This window comes from Tinamus guttatus, unplaced genomic scaffold, assembly GCF_059628265.1.
Source record: "Tinamus guttatus ecotype Peru unplaced genomic scaffold, ASM5962826v1 Tinamus_guttatus_pri_ptg000056l, whole genome shotgun sequence".
Taxonomy (NCBI): domain Eukaryota; kingdom Metazoa; phylum Chordata; class Aves; order Tinamiformes; family Tinamidae; genus Tinamus; species Tinamus guttatus.
Window position 1 is genome coordinate 1657642 of NW_028288590.1, and position 16580 is coordinate 1674221.

General features: G+C 44.0%; 2 protein-coding genes across 2 annotated transcripts in view; both read left to right on the forward strand.

Moving 5' to 3' along the window:
• The window catches only part of LOC104575099 (RP1 axonemal microtubule associated), a 166632-nt gene extending 164492 nt beyond the window's left edge, over positions 1–2140 (forward strand). The window contains exon 58 of the mRNA XM_088540133.1: positions 1924–2140. Coding sequence (XP_088396259.1) covers positions 1924–1978 — 55 coding nt within the window. The 3' untranslated portion in view covers positions 1979–2140. The remainder of the gene's footprint in view (positions 1–1923) is intronic.
• A 9214-nt stretch (positions 2141–11354) lies between these two features.
• XKR4 (XK related 4) overlaps positions 11355–16580 on the forward strand; it is a 211415-nt gene continuing 206189 nt past the window's right edge. The window contains exon 1 of the mRNA XM_088540137.1: positions 11355–12124. Within this exon, the coding sequence (XP_088396263.1) occupies positions 11355–12124 (770 nt within the window). The remainder of the gene's footprint in view (positions 12125–16580) is intronic.

A 16580-nucleotide genomic window follows, 5' to 3' on the forward strand; every position in this document is an offset into this window, starting at 1 on the left:
AAAGACATTGTCTGATGATCTTAAAAGAGAAATGGTAGTCAAGTACATTTAGTTTTATTCTTTCTCTGAACTTAAGTTTATGGAAGTCATCTTCCAAACCTGAACTCAAAACAAAGCAGAGAAGGTTTTTTTTTTTTCTTTTCATCTTGGATACTCAGTTAGATACTACAGTTTAAGTAATGTGAAGCTGTTGCCAACTTCAGCCAATGTTGCAACCTCTCAGAATGCCAAGTCTGCAGATCTACTAAAACGTTTAATTTCATTTAGTATATAAATACATACCTCTGCAAAGCACTGCAAATCATAAGTTTCATTAAGCTTCTTCCAAATATATGATCAGGTGCGGTCTAATCTTCTAAATACCTAATTTTATGCTAGTGGGCATGAGCAAAACTACTTAGATCGTATTGTCACCCTGTTGCTCAACCCATAATCCACGAATGGATTTTCAGTCAATGTTCCACCTGTTTTTTTATAAGCATTCTCAGACCACAATGATCAGAGCAAAGATCTCTCAAAAATAGCTTGTAACATTCATCAAATATTTTTCCAATTTTATTTAAAGTCTTATAATAAAAAACACATTGGGATGTGAGAAATCCTGCTGTGAGAGAAGACTTGAATCACATCATGGTGAAACCTCTGCTTTAGTACCAAGAGGGTATATTAAGGAAAGATTTTCTCAGTCACATCAGTTAAAACTCTTATATTTTAAAAAGCAAAACAGAGAAAGTGGGAGAGTAAGAAATACAGATTTATTGTACAGACTGCTGACTTTACTCAGACTGCTGACTTTTAATTTAACCTTAACCTTGGTGGGTTACAGTCAGATCCTTACTCTAATGAATAGATATTTATTCTAAAAAAAGAAGCCTTTTAGTAGAAGAGATTAGAAAGCCCACTCCCCAGAATATTTATAGACTCAGGTGCTGTAGTGCACTCCTGCGACTCAGGAAGCAATAAATTCACAACCATCTTTGGGCTCAAAGGGCTTCCAATCTCATAAGCCTACTGAATAAATGGGGAATGAGTTCATTCTCTCATTTAAAAAAAAAAAAAAAAAGAAAAAAGAAAAAAGGAGAGATAGAGTCTTATCTGGTTGGTTAATAAATAAATAAATAAAGTTAAAATACTAATTCTAAAAGATGTTCATCACCAAGAAGTCTGTCAGGAGGTTGGCATCCTCTAGTAGCCTACTAAAAAGCTTATAGTCTTACATAGACATTGCACTCAATGGCTCTGGCTCTTCTTTGGGCTATTTTATCAGCCAGGATTAGCTGTGTTTCAGCCTGAAACAACAGGCATCAGCCCGTATCTCCCTTGGTGCAAATTCAGATCTTAGTTATAGTAACTCTGCACCAGCTGGGAATTTCTCCTGGGCTCAGTCTTTGGGAGACAACTCTCCAGAGAGTACCTGGTTGGTTGCATCAGGTAGCCTCTCACAAGCCTTGCAAAAGTGCTAGAGGTCATTAAATCTCATCGGAAATGAATGCCATTGCCTCTATAGTGCTGGTTGTCATCATTACAAAATGTTAGCTTTGGAATTAGGTCTTTTTTTCATGTAGTAAATGGTAAAACCTCCATAAGCAAGAAGGGTTGCCTTCCAACCCCCTATGGAAGAAGGGTTGGGCCCACTACAAGACTCTGGCCATCTTGTTGGCCATCAAGGAGTCATGAGATGTAACCAATCCCTGGAATGGAGTTTACGGATAATAACTTGCAAACACAGAATGGACTTCCTTTCTGGGAAAAGGAAAATCTTTTCTAGGATTTTTTTTTTCAGTCTGGTTACTGTTCCTGAATAAGTCAATATTAAAACTCTCCTAGAAATCAAAATTGCAGAATCAGGCCCTTCATACTTTTCTGATTATTATGTATCATCCATGCTGTACCCATGACAGGTTTTTATGTTTTTCTCTCAAGGTGGCTGGCTGAAGATGAAGGTGATGGCCGCACTGTAGTGAAACTTTATCCATAGCTGCTTGTTTGCTGATTCTTTCTGAATATGTTGCTTTTCTAGATTTATACTGATTTGATTAACTTTTATTTTAAAATGTTGAGGGTATTGTAATTATTGTGAAGGAATGTCAAAATGGTGCATTAAAGACATCACGCTAAATTAAACATGTCCAATATGAGCACAGCATCCCAATTCAATTAGAGATGCTCAGCAACTTTGCATGACTGAAATTTAGAAAACAGAAATTTAAATCTGTAGTATTTACTCTGTAGACTTCATCTCAGCATTTGTGAGTAGATGTATGCAGTATCATAAACATTTTTGTTTCAGTAATAATTTGTGGGTAAGTTATCATTAGTTCTTGGGTCAAATCAGTCAATATTTATTAAGCTGATAAATCTGTTTCATTTTCAAAATGTATTAAAATGTGCATTTTCTCAAGATATTTTCCAAAAAAAGTACAAAACTCTTCAGCCTCACTAGGTTACTTCCTTTTTCTATGGGTCTAGGTATATAGCCCAAAGAGACATAGAATTTGTGCTCATGGGCTTACTCTATGCCTGTAACCTTCCCACTGACTTTTCATAATAAATCTTGTGTAAGAATATGCTCCATCTGGAGCCACAACTAAGACCCTTTAGATTCGACAGGTCTCTTTAGAGACTGCCCCCCAAAATTTCCATCATCTGTCATGAGTAATATTGCAATAGCTTTTTTATAATATTGCAAGGCTATTTCCTGCTCAGCTTGCTGACTTTTGTAGATCCCATTCTTAAGTATCCAGCTGTCTTTCTGTTGCTGGATGTGTGATTTCATTTACTTTAAAGAAATAAAATAAAATAAAATAAAATAAAATAAAATAAAATAAAATAAAATAAAATAAAATATTTGAGAAAATGCAGAAACATATTTAGCTGTAAATTCACAAATGTCCTATAACTATACAGATATTTGACTTGGTCAGCTTTGAAATTGCAGGAGTTGACCTAAGAAGTGTCAAGGATACAGATGAATCTGAAATGAAATGATGAGTTGCACACCAGCAGAAGTTTCATATGTGTCATTAGAATAGAAATACTGCATAAAAGATGTAGGGCATCCCTCTATTTAATCAAAAGCCTTGCTTTTAGTACTTCTTAACTTTAAAAATTGTATGAAATTCTGAATTTTAGAGTAGGTTCCTGTTTCTCCTTCATGTTCTGTACCAGAAGTTATTACTGTATGTCTTTCTATAATTACAAGAATTAAATGATTTTCTAATCCATGCTGATAAAACATTGTCTGACTGTCATTTTAATATATTTAATGTTTGTTTTCTCACACTACTCTGAAATAAGTTATGTAGGCATGGGAGATGAGATTTTGGTTACTTTGACACACACAAAAAAATGGGTCCTGGCAAACAATTTCATTTTTCTCTATACATCATCAAAGTGGAGAGATAGTGTATGATGTGGATGTGATCTGACTGAGCAATATAATACAGTCAATTTCTTCTAAAAGTGCTGGTTTTGCTTACACTGCTACCATGCACGTTGGAATGGATTTGAAATTGTATCCCCAGAGTGCTCAGTTCATTTACTTAGTATCAGTATTCATCACATCGAAACACTTTGTTGTGATCTATTATGTGATTTGTTTCATTATTATGTCTTTCATTAATAGTTTGTAATACGAGCTCTCTTTGATGCCATTTCTGATTTATCGGGTGTAAATAATGCCTTCCTAATCTGTTTTTCATTACTAACAGTGAACACCCTCTTTCAGCAGACAGCTTCCTTGTTTGGAAATTATTTCCTCTACCTGTACAGTGCACAAATCAGGTATTAGACTCTCTTCCCCAGATCCACATCCTTGTAAACTCTTCAAGCCTTTTACTGCAGGAATGCTACTGCAGCAGAGACTTCATTTCAAGAGCATCGTGGGTGCTGTCAGGACATATTTTAAAGGGATTGCACTTTGATTAAAAAAATAAATAAAAAGTGCCATAGGGACCTTCTGATCTTCTTGCTTGGAGGACATGCCAGTTAGTTAGAACATTTAGCTTGTGTAGCCAAACGGGAAAACTGCTTCTTCCACATAGTATACATTGGCACTGGGCCTATAGGGCATCGGAATGCCTTAATTTCTATCCTTTGCAAGCAGGACAACTTCCTGACAAAACAGCAGGCTAGAGCGACGCTGGAGTTACCACCTGTGTGGCAGAAGCCAGGGCTCTGCTGCTGCTGCTGCAGGTTCCTTTACTCTCAATACACTGCACTGAGGGTGCATCCTAAGTGATATCTCCTAAGCAGGCCAGAGATGTAGCACTGAAAAGCAGAGTTGCGGAGAGAGGGGCTCAGCTACTGCTGTCTTCCCCCTGCTCCATCATCTCATTGTAGATCCATAAAGGAGGGCAAGTTACCAGGCAAGAAAGCAATAGGTCCCACAACAAAGACACCAAGAGAATAGCACAGTGTGAATAACATTCGGGGACAAGGTGAGCACTTTCTAGGAAATATCCCCAAGTGACATTTCCAGACATTCTGCCTTGAGGGCAAAAATCTAGGTATGAAAAAATGGGGTAAATTTGGAGCACATTTTGGACTGAGTAGTGCTAAGTCACTTTGATGTGTTGGCTGTGAATTCTGCATTACTCATGAGTATGGGATTTTGTTAATTATTTCAGCAAGACTTTTGAAAAAATAATTTCCTAGACATTTTGTTAGAAGCGTTTGGGAAAAAAAAAAAAAAAAAGCTTATTGTCCTTTAACAAAAATGAGAAGTTAGGACTCCTACTTATGCAAATGATGAGAATCTAAAAGCCTGAAATCTTGTCAAATTTAGGTACCAGCTGGAGGCAATACTGTGAGAGGCTCCTTGTCTCTGACTCAGATGCTTCGGTGGGATTGGGTTCAAGTTCTGAGGAATTCCAAAGCAGAAAACATGAGTCATACACTTGAATCTTGCAGAAAATCATAATTCAAACAATTAAAAAATCTCTCATTAGTTTTATATATATATAGTTTGAGGAAATACAGACTTAAAGATGAGAAAAGCACAAAAACAAGCCATTAAATATTCAGCATTAAAAATAGAATATTACAACTTGCAAAACTTAAACATAAAAGACTGAAAGTGTCCAGTAAGAGCCAGGTATTATTTAATTTTACCTTTTTTTTTTTTTTTCCCCAGTGTGCTTTTATATATTTCTTAATTGATCTTATGGACATATTTCTGCCCATTTTAGCCCCAGGAGTGCTTCAGTTTCCTTTGCTACTGCTGTTAAAGGTGTGCAAAAAATATAACCATATTTTGACTGGCTCATTGGAGCATTTAATATTCTCACAGCAATTCCAAGTGTGGCTTAGCTGAAACTCATCATGCAAAAGAAAAGAGATCCTCCTCTTAAGTAAAAAATAAGAGCAGTTATATTGCATCTCTCTATCCTGCAATTCATCAGTTGTGGAAACCAAAATATCAAGTGATCCTTTGTGTCCCTTTAGCAGTCTTGGATGAATATCATCTGGTCCTGGTGACTTGTTAGTATTTTTAACTGTGTTTACAAATATAAACAATATAAACAACCTCTGCTCATACATCAGTTAAAATGGACCTTCAAATTCCTTTTCCATAAAGAAGAGCAGTAGTCTGGAAAAGTCCATGAACTTATCCAAACTGGACACCAATATAAAGAGGTGTCCTGACTTTCTGTGCTATGGTAGAATCTTCCTTGTACATGTCTGTGGTTTGGCATCTTTTAAAGCAATAACAGCAACAAACAAAAGAAGTCTTTCCACCTTTCTTCTTTGAGCTTTGGAAAATTCTTAATTCTCTCTTGAATACAGTGCAATAGGTCATGCTAATGCCTTCTTAGGCACCCCATAAATACCATTTCCATCTCTCATAAAATGTGCTTTGCTTGGTTGTTCAACAGTGTCTGAATGCCAAATGGCAGTGAAAAAGTCATGAGCTTTGTACCAAGCTTCTCTGCAAACTTGCTTCTTGCAGTGTCTTCCCATGTGGCTCTCTCTATTACTATCATTAGTTATATATTTATGACCATCTTTGGTTGTATATGTAAATACAAAACATGAAGCAACAAGAAAGGTCACTGACATCAACTTCTAAGTAATACATGCAAATTTAAGAAGTCCTCAGTTAATTTTTTCAAAAACTTTGAAAAAAAAAATCACTTCATACTTACAACATAGTATGTTGTCATCTAAGCTAAACAGTTCTCAACCATTCTGTCCATGTAAATCAGGAATTCATTTATTTGGAGGAAGACAAAGGGAAGGCAGCAGTAGCAGCAGCATCTGTCCACTACAGTCCTGCCTCTTCCACCTGAAGAATCGTTTCTCTGCTCCTCCCAATGCTCCTGTGGGGTCAAATGCCCCAGCTTCTGTCAGTCCAGGCAGCCTCTGCTTTCCAGGGCTACAACTCTGTCCTCCTGCAGAGGCAACACTGGTGTTAACAGCTTTGCAGACCCTCTATAAGCAGTATAGGGTGCTGGAAGCCAGAAAAAGTAAGGACAAGAACAGCAACAAATATTTAGTGCTTATATGCATCTAATCTTTAAGCTTTCTGCAAGTACACAAAAAAAGAAGACAAACCACAGCACAAGAAAATTAAGTATGTGCCAAAATTGTGAGCATTTGAACAGCAGCAATGATTTAAAGTTGATTTCTGGACTACTTAAAGCTATGTGTGTGCCCCGGATTCAAATTCACTGGATTTCTACCCTGCCAGATCTCTTGTGGTGAGTACATGTATGTCTGCATCTTCACAAGAACCTATACATGCTACAGAAAATAGATTTATACCTAAGAAATACATGAATTGGTAGGAGAATGTTATAGCACAAAATAATTCCTGAAACCAGGTAACATTTCAGAGTATTCTTTGTAATGTAAAAGTAGATGAACATATGGGAATACTTGATTCATGCATCTTTTCTCAATTTTAAAGGCAAGCTTGTAGTTCAAAAATATTTTTGTGTGTGTCTGCATATGGGAATATGAATAAAATTACCTCAAGCCACAACAAGCAAACAATATCTGTTTGCATTCATTATGTTTAAGAATATATAAGATGTTAATATTAACAATTTACAAATGTTGTCAATGAAAGTATTTGTGTAAACTTTTTTCCTAATTTGTTCTTATCTGAATTTGATGATTATTGGCTTAATTGAAATGAAATACTCCCTCCCTTTTCAGTGAAGTAGCTAAGTTATCAGCACATACACTGGCATGTGCCTGTTGTGACTGAAGATATCTGGACAGGAAGGCAATTAAATACTTTAGTGTGTAAATGTTAAACATATATTCTGTACCATAACTCCTACTGACACCTACTGTGTGTATAGTTTAAACATTAATCTGTTGAAAACATCTGAAGCCTGTGAATATTTTGCAAAATAATTTTCAATTGCTACATTTAAAGAAATTCAGAGATGAGTGTTTGTACAAGGGGCTCTGTTTTAATGTGGGATGATAATTAAAGAAAGAGGTAGGGAATCAGGGTACTGAGACTGTGTCGGAAGTAAAGAGGAAAGAAAAATAGATGCTCTTCAGAGTCTCCATCCACTTGCCCCAACTTCGTGTCACTCCCAGCCAGCCAGACAGAAAGAAAGTGCGCGAAAAGGCACTGAGTGCCTTTGGGAGAGAAATAAAACAAAAATCTTGGAAGATATATCTAGGTAGGTATATCTAGGTGAGAAGGGAGGAAGGGAGGAAGGGAGGGAGGGAGGGAGGGAGGGAGGGAGGAAATCCAAATGAGTCACCAGGTCTTGTAGAAGTCACCCAAGAACTCTCTATGGCTTAACACTTACTTTATTCCTAGTGGGCTCTGCTGAGGTGCTCCACTAGGCAGGAGGAATTGCCTTACTCCAGGCCTTGCCAGGACAGCAAAGTCCTGCATGTCACCTTCCCAACTCCAATCTGCTAAAAGTGCTGCCCGAAAGACTAGAGTTGCAGGCTTCTGTGCAGAAGTAGTGCCACAGGGTGTCAGAGCTAGGGAAAACAAACTCATCCTAATGGTTTGGTTAAGAAAATGAAGAAACACCCCTAAGGCACTAAACTGCAATAGTCAGCATATTACCAAACAAAAGAAAATAGATTTGGAGATTGTTTGGAAAACAACTAATAGAAAAATTGATTATACTCGTAGCACATAAAGATAATCTAATGGCAAAATGAGAGAGCTACAGACAGAATCTTAAGTGTGTTTTGATAGAGCCCTCTATGTTTTCCAGCTAAAAAAGATTGCGAGAAAGATCATGGTTAGGAATTGACAAAACTAAAAAATACTGCCGAAGAAAGATAAGAGGATTGGAGCCCAAATGCCTATTTCCTGGACATTTAGGTCTGAGCTGATAATAGCCTACAATAAAAACCTGAATGACTAGAGTACCCAAAAAAAAAAAAAAAAAAAAAAAAAAAACTCTTCCTAAATTAGACAAAGATAATTTGCAAAATGTGGGGTAGGAGAAAAGAGCAAACAGCAGTTGTAATTCAGAACAAAGTAAAAGTGATATTTGTGGTACCCATAAAAATGCTTTTATTAAAGAAAGATGGAGGGAAAAAAAAGCTGAGAATAAAATATTCTTCAGAGAAAAATATAGCTCTGCATGGGAAATTGATATGTTTGTACTTTAGGTTATGGAATATATATTGATGTCTGCATTCAAATTTTTACCTTTCGACTATACTTTGTAGTTAATATTTGGGGGATTTAGCCAGACTTCCTAAATGCATATGCATTCCTAAATGCATATGCACATATACACTGTGTATATACAAACCCTTCTGGCCCTCACACATCTCCAGAAGAGTTATACCAGTGTAACAAGGATACCTGGTTCAGTTTCTTGCAGTCTCTTCAACACTTACATATTTGGGGGGATACCTTCCATTTATCACCTTTTAAGTGAGAAACCAAAAAGGAAGCACTTCTCTGACAGTATCAAAGGGCCCTAGATTTAGTGCAGCTTCAAGTGGTCATCACTGTGTGCATTTAACAGAAAGACAAAAAAAAAAAAGTGGGAAAGAATATTATTCCACTGAGAAATGCAACAGGAGCGGAGTGCAAGAAAGAATAAAACAAACTAAAGCAAGAAGAAAGGAGAGGGAAGAACAGCAGAGCAGATAAAAGAGGAAATGAAGGAAGACATGTCCCCTGCTCTGTGCCACAGTAAAACGGCCAGCACGCTGACATTTATGGCTCTGATGTAAGTGTTCTGGTGAGCTGGAGACTTTCAAGGCTATGGATCGATCTCAAATTCTGCCTCTGACTGAAGCTACTGCAAGTAAATACAGTGGAAAAAATGAGCTTAAAGCCTGGGGCACAGAAAGGAGGATGCCAGGGCTGCCTGGCCCTGGCAGCTACCTCCTTCACACTGTCTGGCAGCCGAGGGATCTGCGGCCTCGGCAGATCATGGCAGAGTGGTCCCACTGACACCATCTACCTTCCTAAATACCTGCTGCACTGCTCAGCGGGCACCTTCTGCCCTTTGAGTGGCTGGGACCCTGATCTCCTCTTTCCCGCCATCCAAGTAAATCCACACCTCCATCCCCATCAGATTCAGGTCAGACGCCCCCAAACCACTGCCCCCTCCCCTACAGTTTCTCCAATGAGGATTTCAGCACTAGGAGCATAGTCATCCCTTCCTTGCTCCTCTGCCCTCCCCATCATGTTGCACCCTCTAATCGTCATTAAAAATATGTAACATCTTTTAGTCCTATATCACACAGATTCAATTAAAGTAACTTGAACTGCACACACTAAACCATTTTATTAAATATGTAACCATAAATAGAATATTGAAAACTTGTTGATATATATATATATAAACCACCTTGCCTGCAGCTAAATTAGCTTCATTATTAAGCACCTCCTCTCCTGACAAAGGAATCTTAAGTGGATATATTGTATTATATATAGGTGCTGACTGAATTATTAAAAGATTCTTGGAGAAAGAAGCAATTTGCATTGAAAGTCTAAGCCAATAAAGATCATATGGACTATAATGAGAATTAAATTAATGCAGGGTTACAAAAGAATTAGGAGTAAGAGTACAGCTCTACCACCATAACAAAGACTGCAGAGCAACTGTATATTATTTAAGAGACATTATGTGACTGTGTAATGAAAGACTGCCTTGGAATGAGTAATAACAAACAAGCAAAATTAAGTTTGTGTGTTCTTCACCTTCCAAAGTCTGATTTTTGTGTGTTTAGTGTGCCTTGAACAATATAGCAATACATATGTCATCTTTTCTTAAAGTCCGGAGTGCATATCTATAAAAGCTACTTTCCAAAAGGCTACATTACACTTACTAAATACACTTAAAGAGTTGGAAGGCACTTTTTTAAAGCTACCTATATAATCTTTAATTAATTTGAAGGGGCTATATTTAGTCACAAATGTTCATGCACCAGCGTCCTATCATAGTTTCACGGGCATTCCTATTAAGATTTTCTAGCAACGTGGCTAAAATAATATTCCACTGCTCTGTTTTAAGGGGATGCGGGGGGACACGCTTGTAAAAGATTCCACAGAAACAAACAACAAAAAAAAAAAAAAAAAAAAAAGAGAGAGAGAGAGAGAAGGCAATCCGTTGTTCATCCCATACGTTTCTACCTTCTATACATTTTGGATATGTAGGTGACGGAGGTGGGAGGAGGCTGGGGCCAAACCCCGACTTCACCCGGCGGCCCCCGCCGCTTCCAGCCGCTGCTTTTCTGCGGCGCGCGGAGTGACCGCGCGGATGCCGCGGAGCCGAGCGGGGAGCAGCCCTCGGGGGCCCGGCCCGCTTCGGCCCCCAGCCTAAGTTGGAGATCGCGGACGGGGCGTCTCCGCCGCCGAGGCACCGGCGCGAGCTCTGCAGAGCGGCGGCGGAGAGGCGCGGAGCGGCTGCGCGGCCCCCGCCGGGACGGGGCGGCCGGGGGGGCGGCGGGGCTGCCCGCAGCTCCCGCCGGTGCCGGTACCGGTGCCGGCGCCGGGTCCGGGCCGGGGCGGCGCCCCCTCCACCGCCCTCCCGGCGCCCGAGCGCCCCCTGGGCCGGCGCGCGGCGGCGGCGCGGGCGGAGGGATGAGGTCATCCCGCGCTCGCCGTCACTCAGGCGCGCGGGGCGGGCCGCGCCGCCCCGCTCTGCTCCGCTCCGCGCCGCTCCGCGCGCCGCTCCGCGCGCTGCCCCGCCTGCTGCCGGCCCGGGCAGGGCGGGCGGCGGCGGCGGGAGCGGGTCGCGGTGCGCGGAGCCGGGGAGCGGCGGGCGCTGCGGCGGCGGGAGGCGGAGGCGCGGCAGGGAGGGAGGGAGAGAAGGAGGGAGGGAGGAGGAGCAGGGGGAGGCGCGGGATAAAGGGGCGCTCGGCGCCGCCGCTCGCTCTCCGGCGGGGCTCGGCGAGGCATCATGGCCGCGAAGTCGGACGGGCGGCTCAAGAGGAAGAAGGGCGGCGAGGTGGCGTTCACGCCGCTCCAGAACTCGGAGCACTCGGGCTCCGTGCCGGCCCTGGCGCCGGGGCTGCCCGCGGGCGGCGGCGGCGGCCCGGGCGGCGGCAGCGACGACGACGAGGCGCCCGGGGGCGGGTGCTGCGGCGGCGACGGCTCGGGCGGCGGCTCCCGCTGCTGCTGCGGCGGCCGCGCAGGGGACGGCGGCGGCTCGCGGGGCTCGGGCGGGGGCTCCTCCTCGCTCTGCCTGCGCCTGGGCCGGGAGCAGCGGCGCTACTCGCTCTGGGACTGCCTCTGGATCCTGGCCGCGCTCGCCGTCTACTTCGCCGACGTGGGCACCGACGTGTGGCTCGCGGTCGACTACTACCTGCGGGGCCAGCGCTGGTGGTTCGGCCTCACGCTCTTCTTCGTGCTGCTCGGCTCGCTCTCGGTGCAGGTGTTCAGCTTCCGCTGGTTCGCGCACGACTTCAGCACGGAGGACAGCGCCGCCGCCGCCGCCGCGCACTGCCCCGCCGCGGCCGAGAGCAAGGGGCTCGTGAGCAGCGCCTCGGCGCCCGCGGACATCGCGGCCGCGCGGCCCGGCGCGCCGCAGCGGCAGCCGTCCACGGCCAGCAAGAGCAACGCCACGAACGGCAGCGGCAGCACCGGCGGCGGCGCCTCGGCCTCGTGCGCCTGCTGCGTCTGGCTCCTGCAGTCGCTCGTCCACATCCTGCAGCTGGGGCAGGTCTGGAGGTGAGGAGGCGCGGGGCGGCGCGGAGCGGAGCGCGGCGGCGGGTGCCGGCGCGGCCTCCCCGCCTCCCGCTGCCCGCCACGCCGCGGGGACCGGGCGGCCGCCTCGCGCCTTCACCCGCGGCTCCTGGGGAGGCCACCAGCTAAAGACATAAATGAAAATACATATAAAAAAACGAGGCGCTAAAAAGAGAGGAAATAAGAGGAGGGAGGGTTAAAGACGGAGACTGTCCGCACGGCGGTGCCGGTGCGCGGTTCTGTCCGCTCCTCGCTGAGCGCGGCCGCGCTGGCCGGTGCGCGGGTCCCCTGCGTTGCGGCCGCTCCCGCGGTGCGGGCGCGTGTTGCGGGCGCCGCTGCTCAGCGAAACTTTGGCGTAGCTGCTGTGCGAGGCGTGCGCGGAGCGCCCTGCTCGGCGGGAGGGATGTGCTGGTGAGACGCCGAGGGAAGGGCAGGTGACATCATGGTTTGCCAAAGTAATGTAATGCACGGCCGCTTTGGGGTTACTTTCCGAGGAAAAGCTTCGATGGAGCCCGAACGCCTGGTGCGTGCACGTGGTGGTGTCCGAATCACATGGAATTTAGGACCGTCTCGGGGGCTAAGATGTCCAAATAAAAGCATGGCAGATAGGGGCTGTGTGTGAGGAGTTTGCCCGATGGGGCACTTCAGCAAAGCGGCAGCGGAGCTTGCTTTTGGAGTTTCTTGTCTGACAGGTGGAAAGAAATTCCCAAGAGTTTCTGTTGTGCTTTGTCAGAATTCTTGCATTTGGGACTTGATATAAATTTGTTTTTCTAAACTTCCAGCTGCAGTTTTAATCTGTGGCCCGCCCTGTTGGGCTCTTGCTCTGTATTAGTACAGCACAAAGCACAACTCAGTTTTGGTTGTGCCCTTTGAACACTGAGGAGTCCAAGTTCAGATTTTGAAATGCGTTCTTCAGTATCATTTCCAGATTATTTGATTCAATATAGCAAGTATGGTTTTCTAAATTTGCTGTGTAACTAACTCAAAGTTGCAGGTGTTCTAAGTATTAACTATGACAGGAATTGAGAGGAAGAGATTTTTGAATGAAGAGCAATGCTGTGCTGAGGATCACCTGTGTGCTCTACCTGTGCAGTTGAACCCAAATTAAGCTTAGGACTTTGTGAACCATGTGGCTCTTATGCAATATTCAGTCCTGGTCCTGCAGAGACATGAGAGTAGGTTCAAGGGCTCAAACTTTATGCACAATTAATGTCAGTATTAATCTATAGGAAAGATAAACAGTGTGTGTCATGCTGAGTGACACAGGAGTGAGTTTTAAAGTCCCTTGTCATATCCCTGGCTGGGAGAACAGGAGGAGCGGGGTTTGGGGTGCCCAGGGAAGGGTCCGATGTTGCACAGTGGTTCTCTAGATGAGGGGGCTGAGACCCTGCCTTCCTGGCCACTTGTTTTTATGAATCACACCTTCTGTTAGCATCAAACTAGCCCTCATATTTAAAGCTAGCTGAGCCTCTTTTGATCATCTGGAGCTTCCTTCATATTTTATGTGCAGCAGCATAAGATTATTAGAATATTAACTTGACAAGGTGTGTTAGGACATTATTTGTGTTTTAACTTGCTACGCTCTTTTTTTTCAGGGAAATTATTCTGGCAAACTGTCTATTTGTCTGCCGGTAACTTAGTAGTATTTCTTTGTAGCTTGCCACAAACGTGCATGTTACGTAGTAAGCTGTATGCAGACTTGTATCACTGTGCTTTAAAGGGGCTTCCTTTTAATTCCCTAAGTACCTTCCTCATAAGGAAGCACCTTTGCAGTCACCTAGAACTAACGATCAGCACCAAAAGAGGAAAGGTTGTGTGGGAAAACTCTATACGTAACCATGGAGTCAGAACTAACGTGGCTCATGGAAAAAAAAATCATGGTCTTCTGGAAAGAGGAGCACTCACACTTCTGACAGTAACTTTGTAGTCCAAAATTTCTTCTGTTTCTCCTAACATCTGCCCTTATCTGAGCCACAGGCTCAGACAACCAGGCAGAGAGGTGCTCTGAGGTGGGTTTTGACAGCATGTGTTTGGTGACCAGGTCACTCTTTGCCATTGCTGCGTGGACCTGAGGGCTTCCCCAGCAGTGAAAACCCAAGGGAACCTCTTTGCTCAGCACCTCGAGCTTTTCTTTTCTTTTCTTTCTTTCTTTTTTTTTTTTTTTTTCTTTCAGACTTTTCTTTTGGCTCTGGCTATCTCTCTCCTGTGCCTATATTTAAGTTTTCTATTACTTAGGGCATTGAAGCTTCCACAAACAAAAATGTTGCTGTCATTCCTCTGTCAGTGAGGAGCCCTAACCGTTAGCAGAGAGGTTTTGGTGGCTGGTAGTTTTGTGTATAGTTATGGCTTATCATAGAATCATATAATCATAGAATGCTTAAGGTTGGAAGGAACCTCTAGAGGTCATCTAGTCCAACCCCCCTGCACACGCAGGGTCACCTAGAGCACGTGGCACAGGACTGCATCCAAGCGGGTTTTGAAGATGTCCAGAGAAGGAGACTCCACAACCTCTCTGGGCAGCCTGTTCCAGTGCTCTGTCACCCTCACTGTTAAATTTTTTTTCCTAAAGTTCCTGTGGAACTTTTGGTGCTTCATTTTGGGGCCATTACCTCTAGTTTTGTCGGTGGCCACCACTGAAAAGAGGCCAGCACCATCCTCCTCACTGCCTCCCTTGAGGACACTGATTAGATCCCCTCTCAGCCTTCTCTTCTCCAGGCTGAACAGGCCCAGCTCCCTCAGCCTCTCCTCATAGGGCAGATATCAGGATACATGGAGAGAGATTTGCGTGTTGCTCTGAGGATGCTGAGATTATTGCTCGCTCCTGGTTCCTCGGGCATTCACTGCCTAGTCTCTCTCCTCCTGAAGTGCTGAACCTGTTCCTGAAGTCTTCTGTTTCCTTTAATTTGTCACACTGCCAAAGGTGTGGGGGAATTGTGTCAGTCCTGCATCCCAGGAAGCCATCCTGAGGAACGCTAGGGACAACCAGCAGTCTTAAGGTTCTTGGATTTTTTTTTTCCTAAGCGAAAAGTGTGGTTTTGATGATTAGTTCTATCAGGCTGATTTCTAACAATTCCAAAGCTTTTCGTTGTATTACATTCAAGATTAATTTTTGTTTACAAACATATTGAAAGCCAGATCATTGAAAATGATTATGTGTTAATTTTAACTAAAATGTGCTAATGGGAAATGAATGAGGCCTTTAATGCTGCATGGAGTAAAGCTGTAAATAGGCAATCTAAAATTATTAAAACATTTTTCTTTTTTTTTAGAATGTAAAGACAGGGAGCTGCAGGAGCAGCTAAGCCGCAGATCGGTTTTGAATACAAATAGTTTTTTTTCTTTATCTTCAAGCTGGTAAAATTTATTTATTTATTCTCTTGGAAATTATAGAGAATTGGATCCTTCCATTCTGAAGAGCAAGCACATAGGTCATATGTTTCAGGACTGCATATTTGCAGACTTTGACAACACTGTCCCTCTGTTGAAATTGTAGGGAAGCCTCTGAGGTGCTGCTTGCCACGGCTGAGCGCAGATTCTAGGCCTTTGTAGGCAGCTAATTTCATATTAAAATCTGATCACTGCCGAGATTTTGCAAATGCATCCCACATTTAGAGACAGCTATAGCTGTGTTTCCCTATGCATACTTATGGTGTGTTCTGCGTTTTACCAATATACGGGTGCAAAAGCCACACTGCAGAGCTGTGTTCTCCCATATATGTGCTGCGAGCGACCCAGATTTTTATTAGCAGGCTCTGGAGGGTACAAGGAGAATATAGCGCACAGGGTCTTTATAGTCTGCTGTAAAGAGAAAGGGAAGCGGATGCTTTCGTAGCCCGCTGTACTTTGTAAGGAAGGGAGATACGCTTGTGTGCAGGATTTGGATGAACCATAGGCTTTTGAGCAGGCATGAAAGCGCTTACGCGCTGCCCCCAAGCGCCCTTTTGATTTCCTCAGCTTTCCAGGCTTAACCCCAGATTTCAGACTGAGCTGTGGATAACGGCACTTGGGGGCCTGGATGCAGGAGATAATGTGTTCATTTGGCATCGGTGGAACTGGCCCATTGCCTTGGAAACCCTTTTTCTGGGTGAGCTGGCAGGCAAGGGGGGACACCCTTATGAGATAGAGCAAAGGAGGCACGGGAGCAACACTGGGAGGCCATGGGGGAGATGGGATGGCGGGAGGAGGGACTTGGCCTTGTTGGAAAGCTAGGAGTTGATCCCGGGTGGCTGCCGTGACCTGCATGGGGACAGCTCACATGAGCCCATGGCGCCGTCCGTGCCCAGAGGGCTCGGAGGCTTCTGACGCCGTGTGGGAAGCGGTGGCACTGGAAGTGCTTGGAGGGAGAGCAGTGACTTGCTGAGCCAACGAGGGTGAGTCACTGGGGAGAAAGTGGCTGGAAATTACCCTTTGAAATTATTTCTGGGTCGCCGAGGTGATAGCG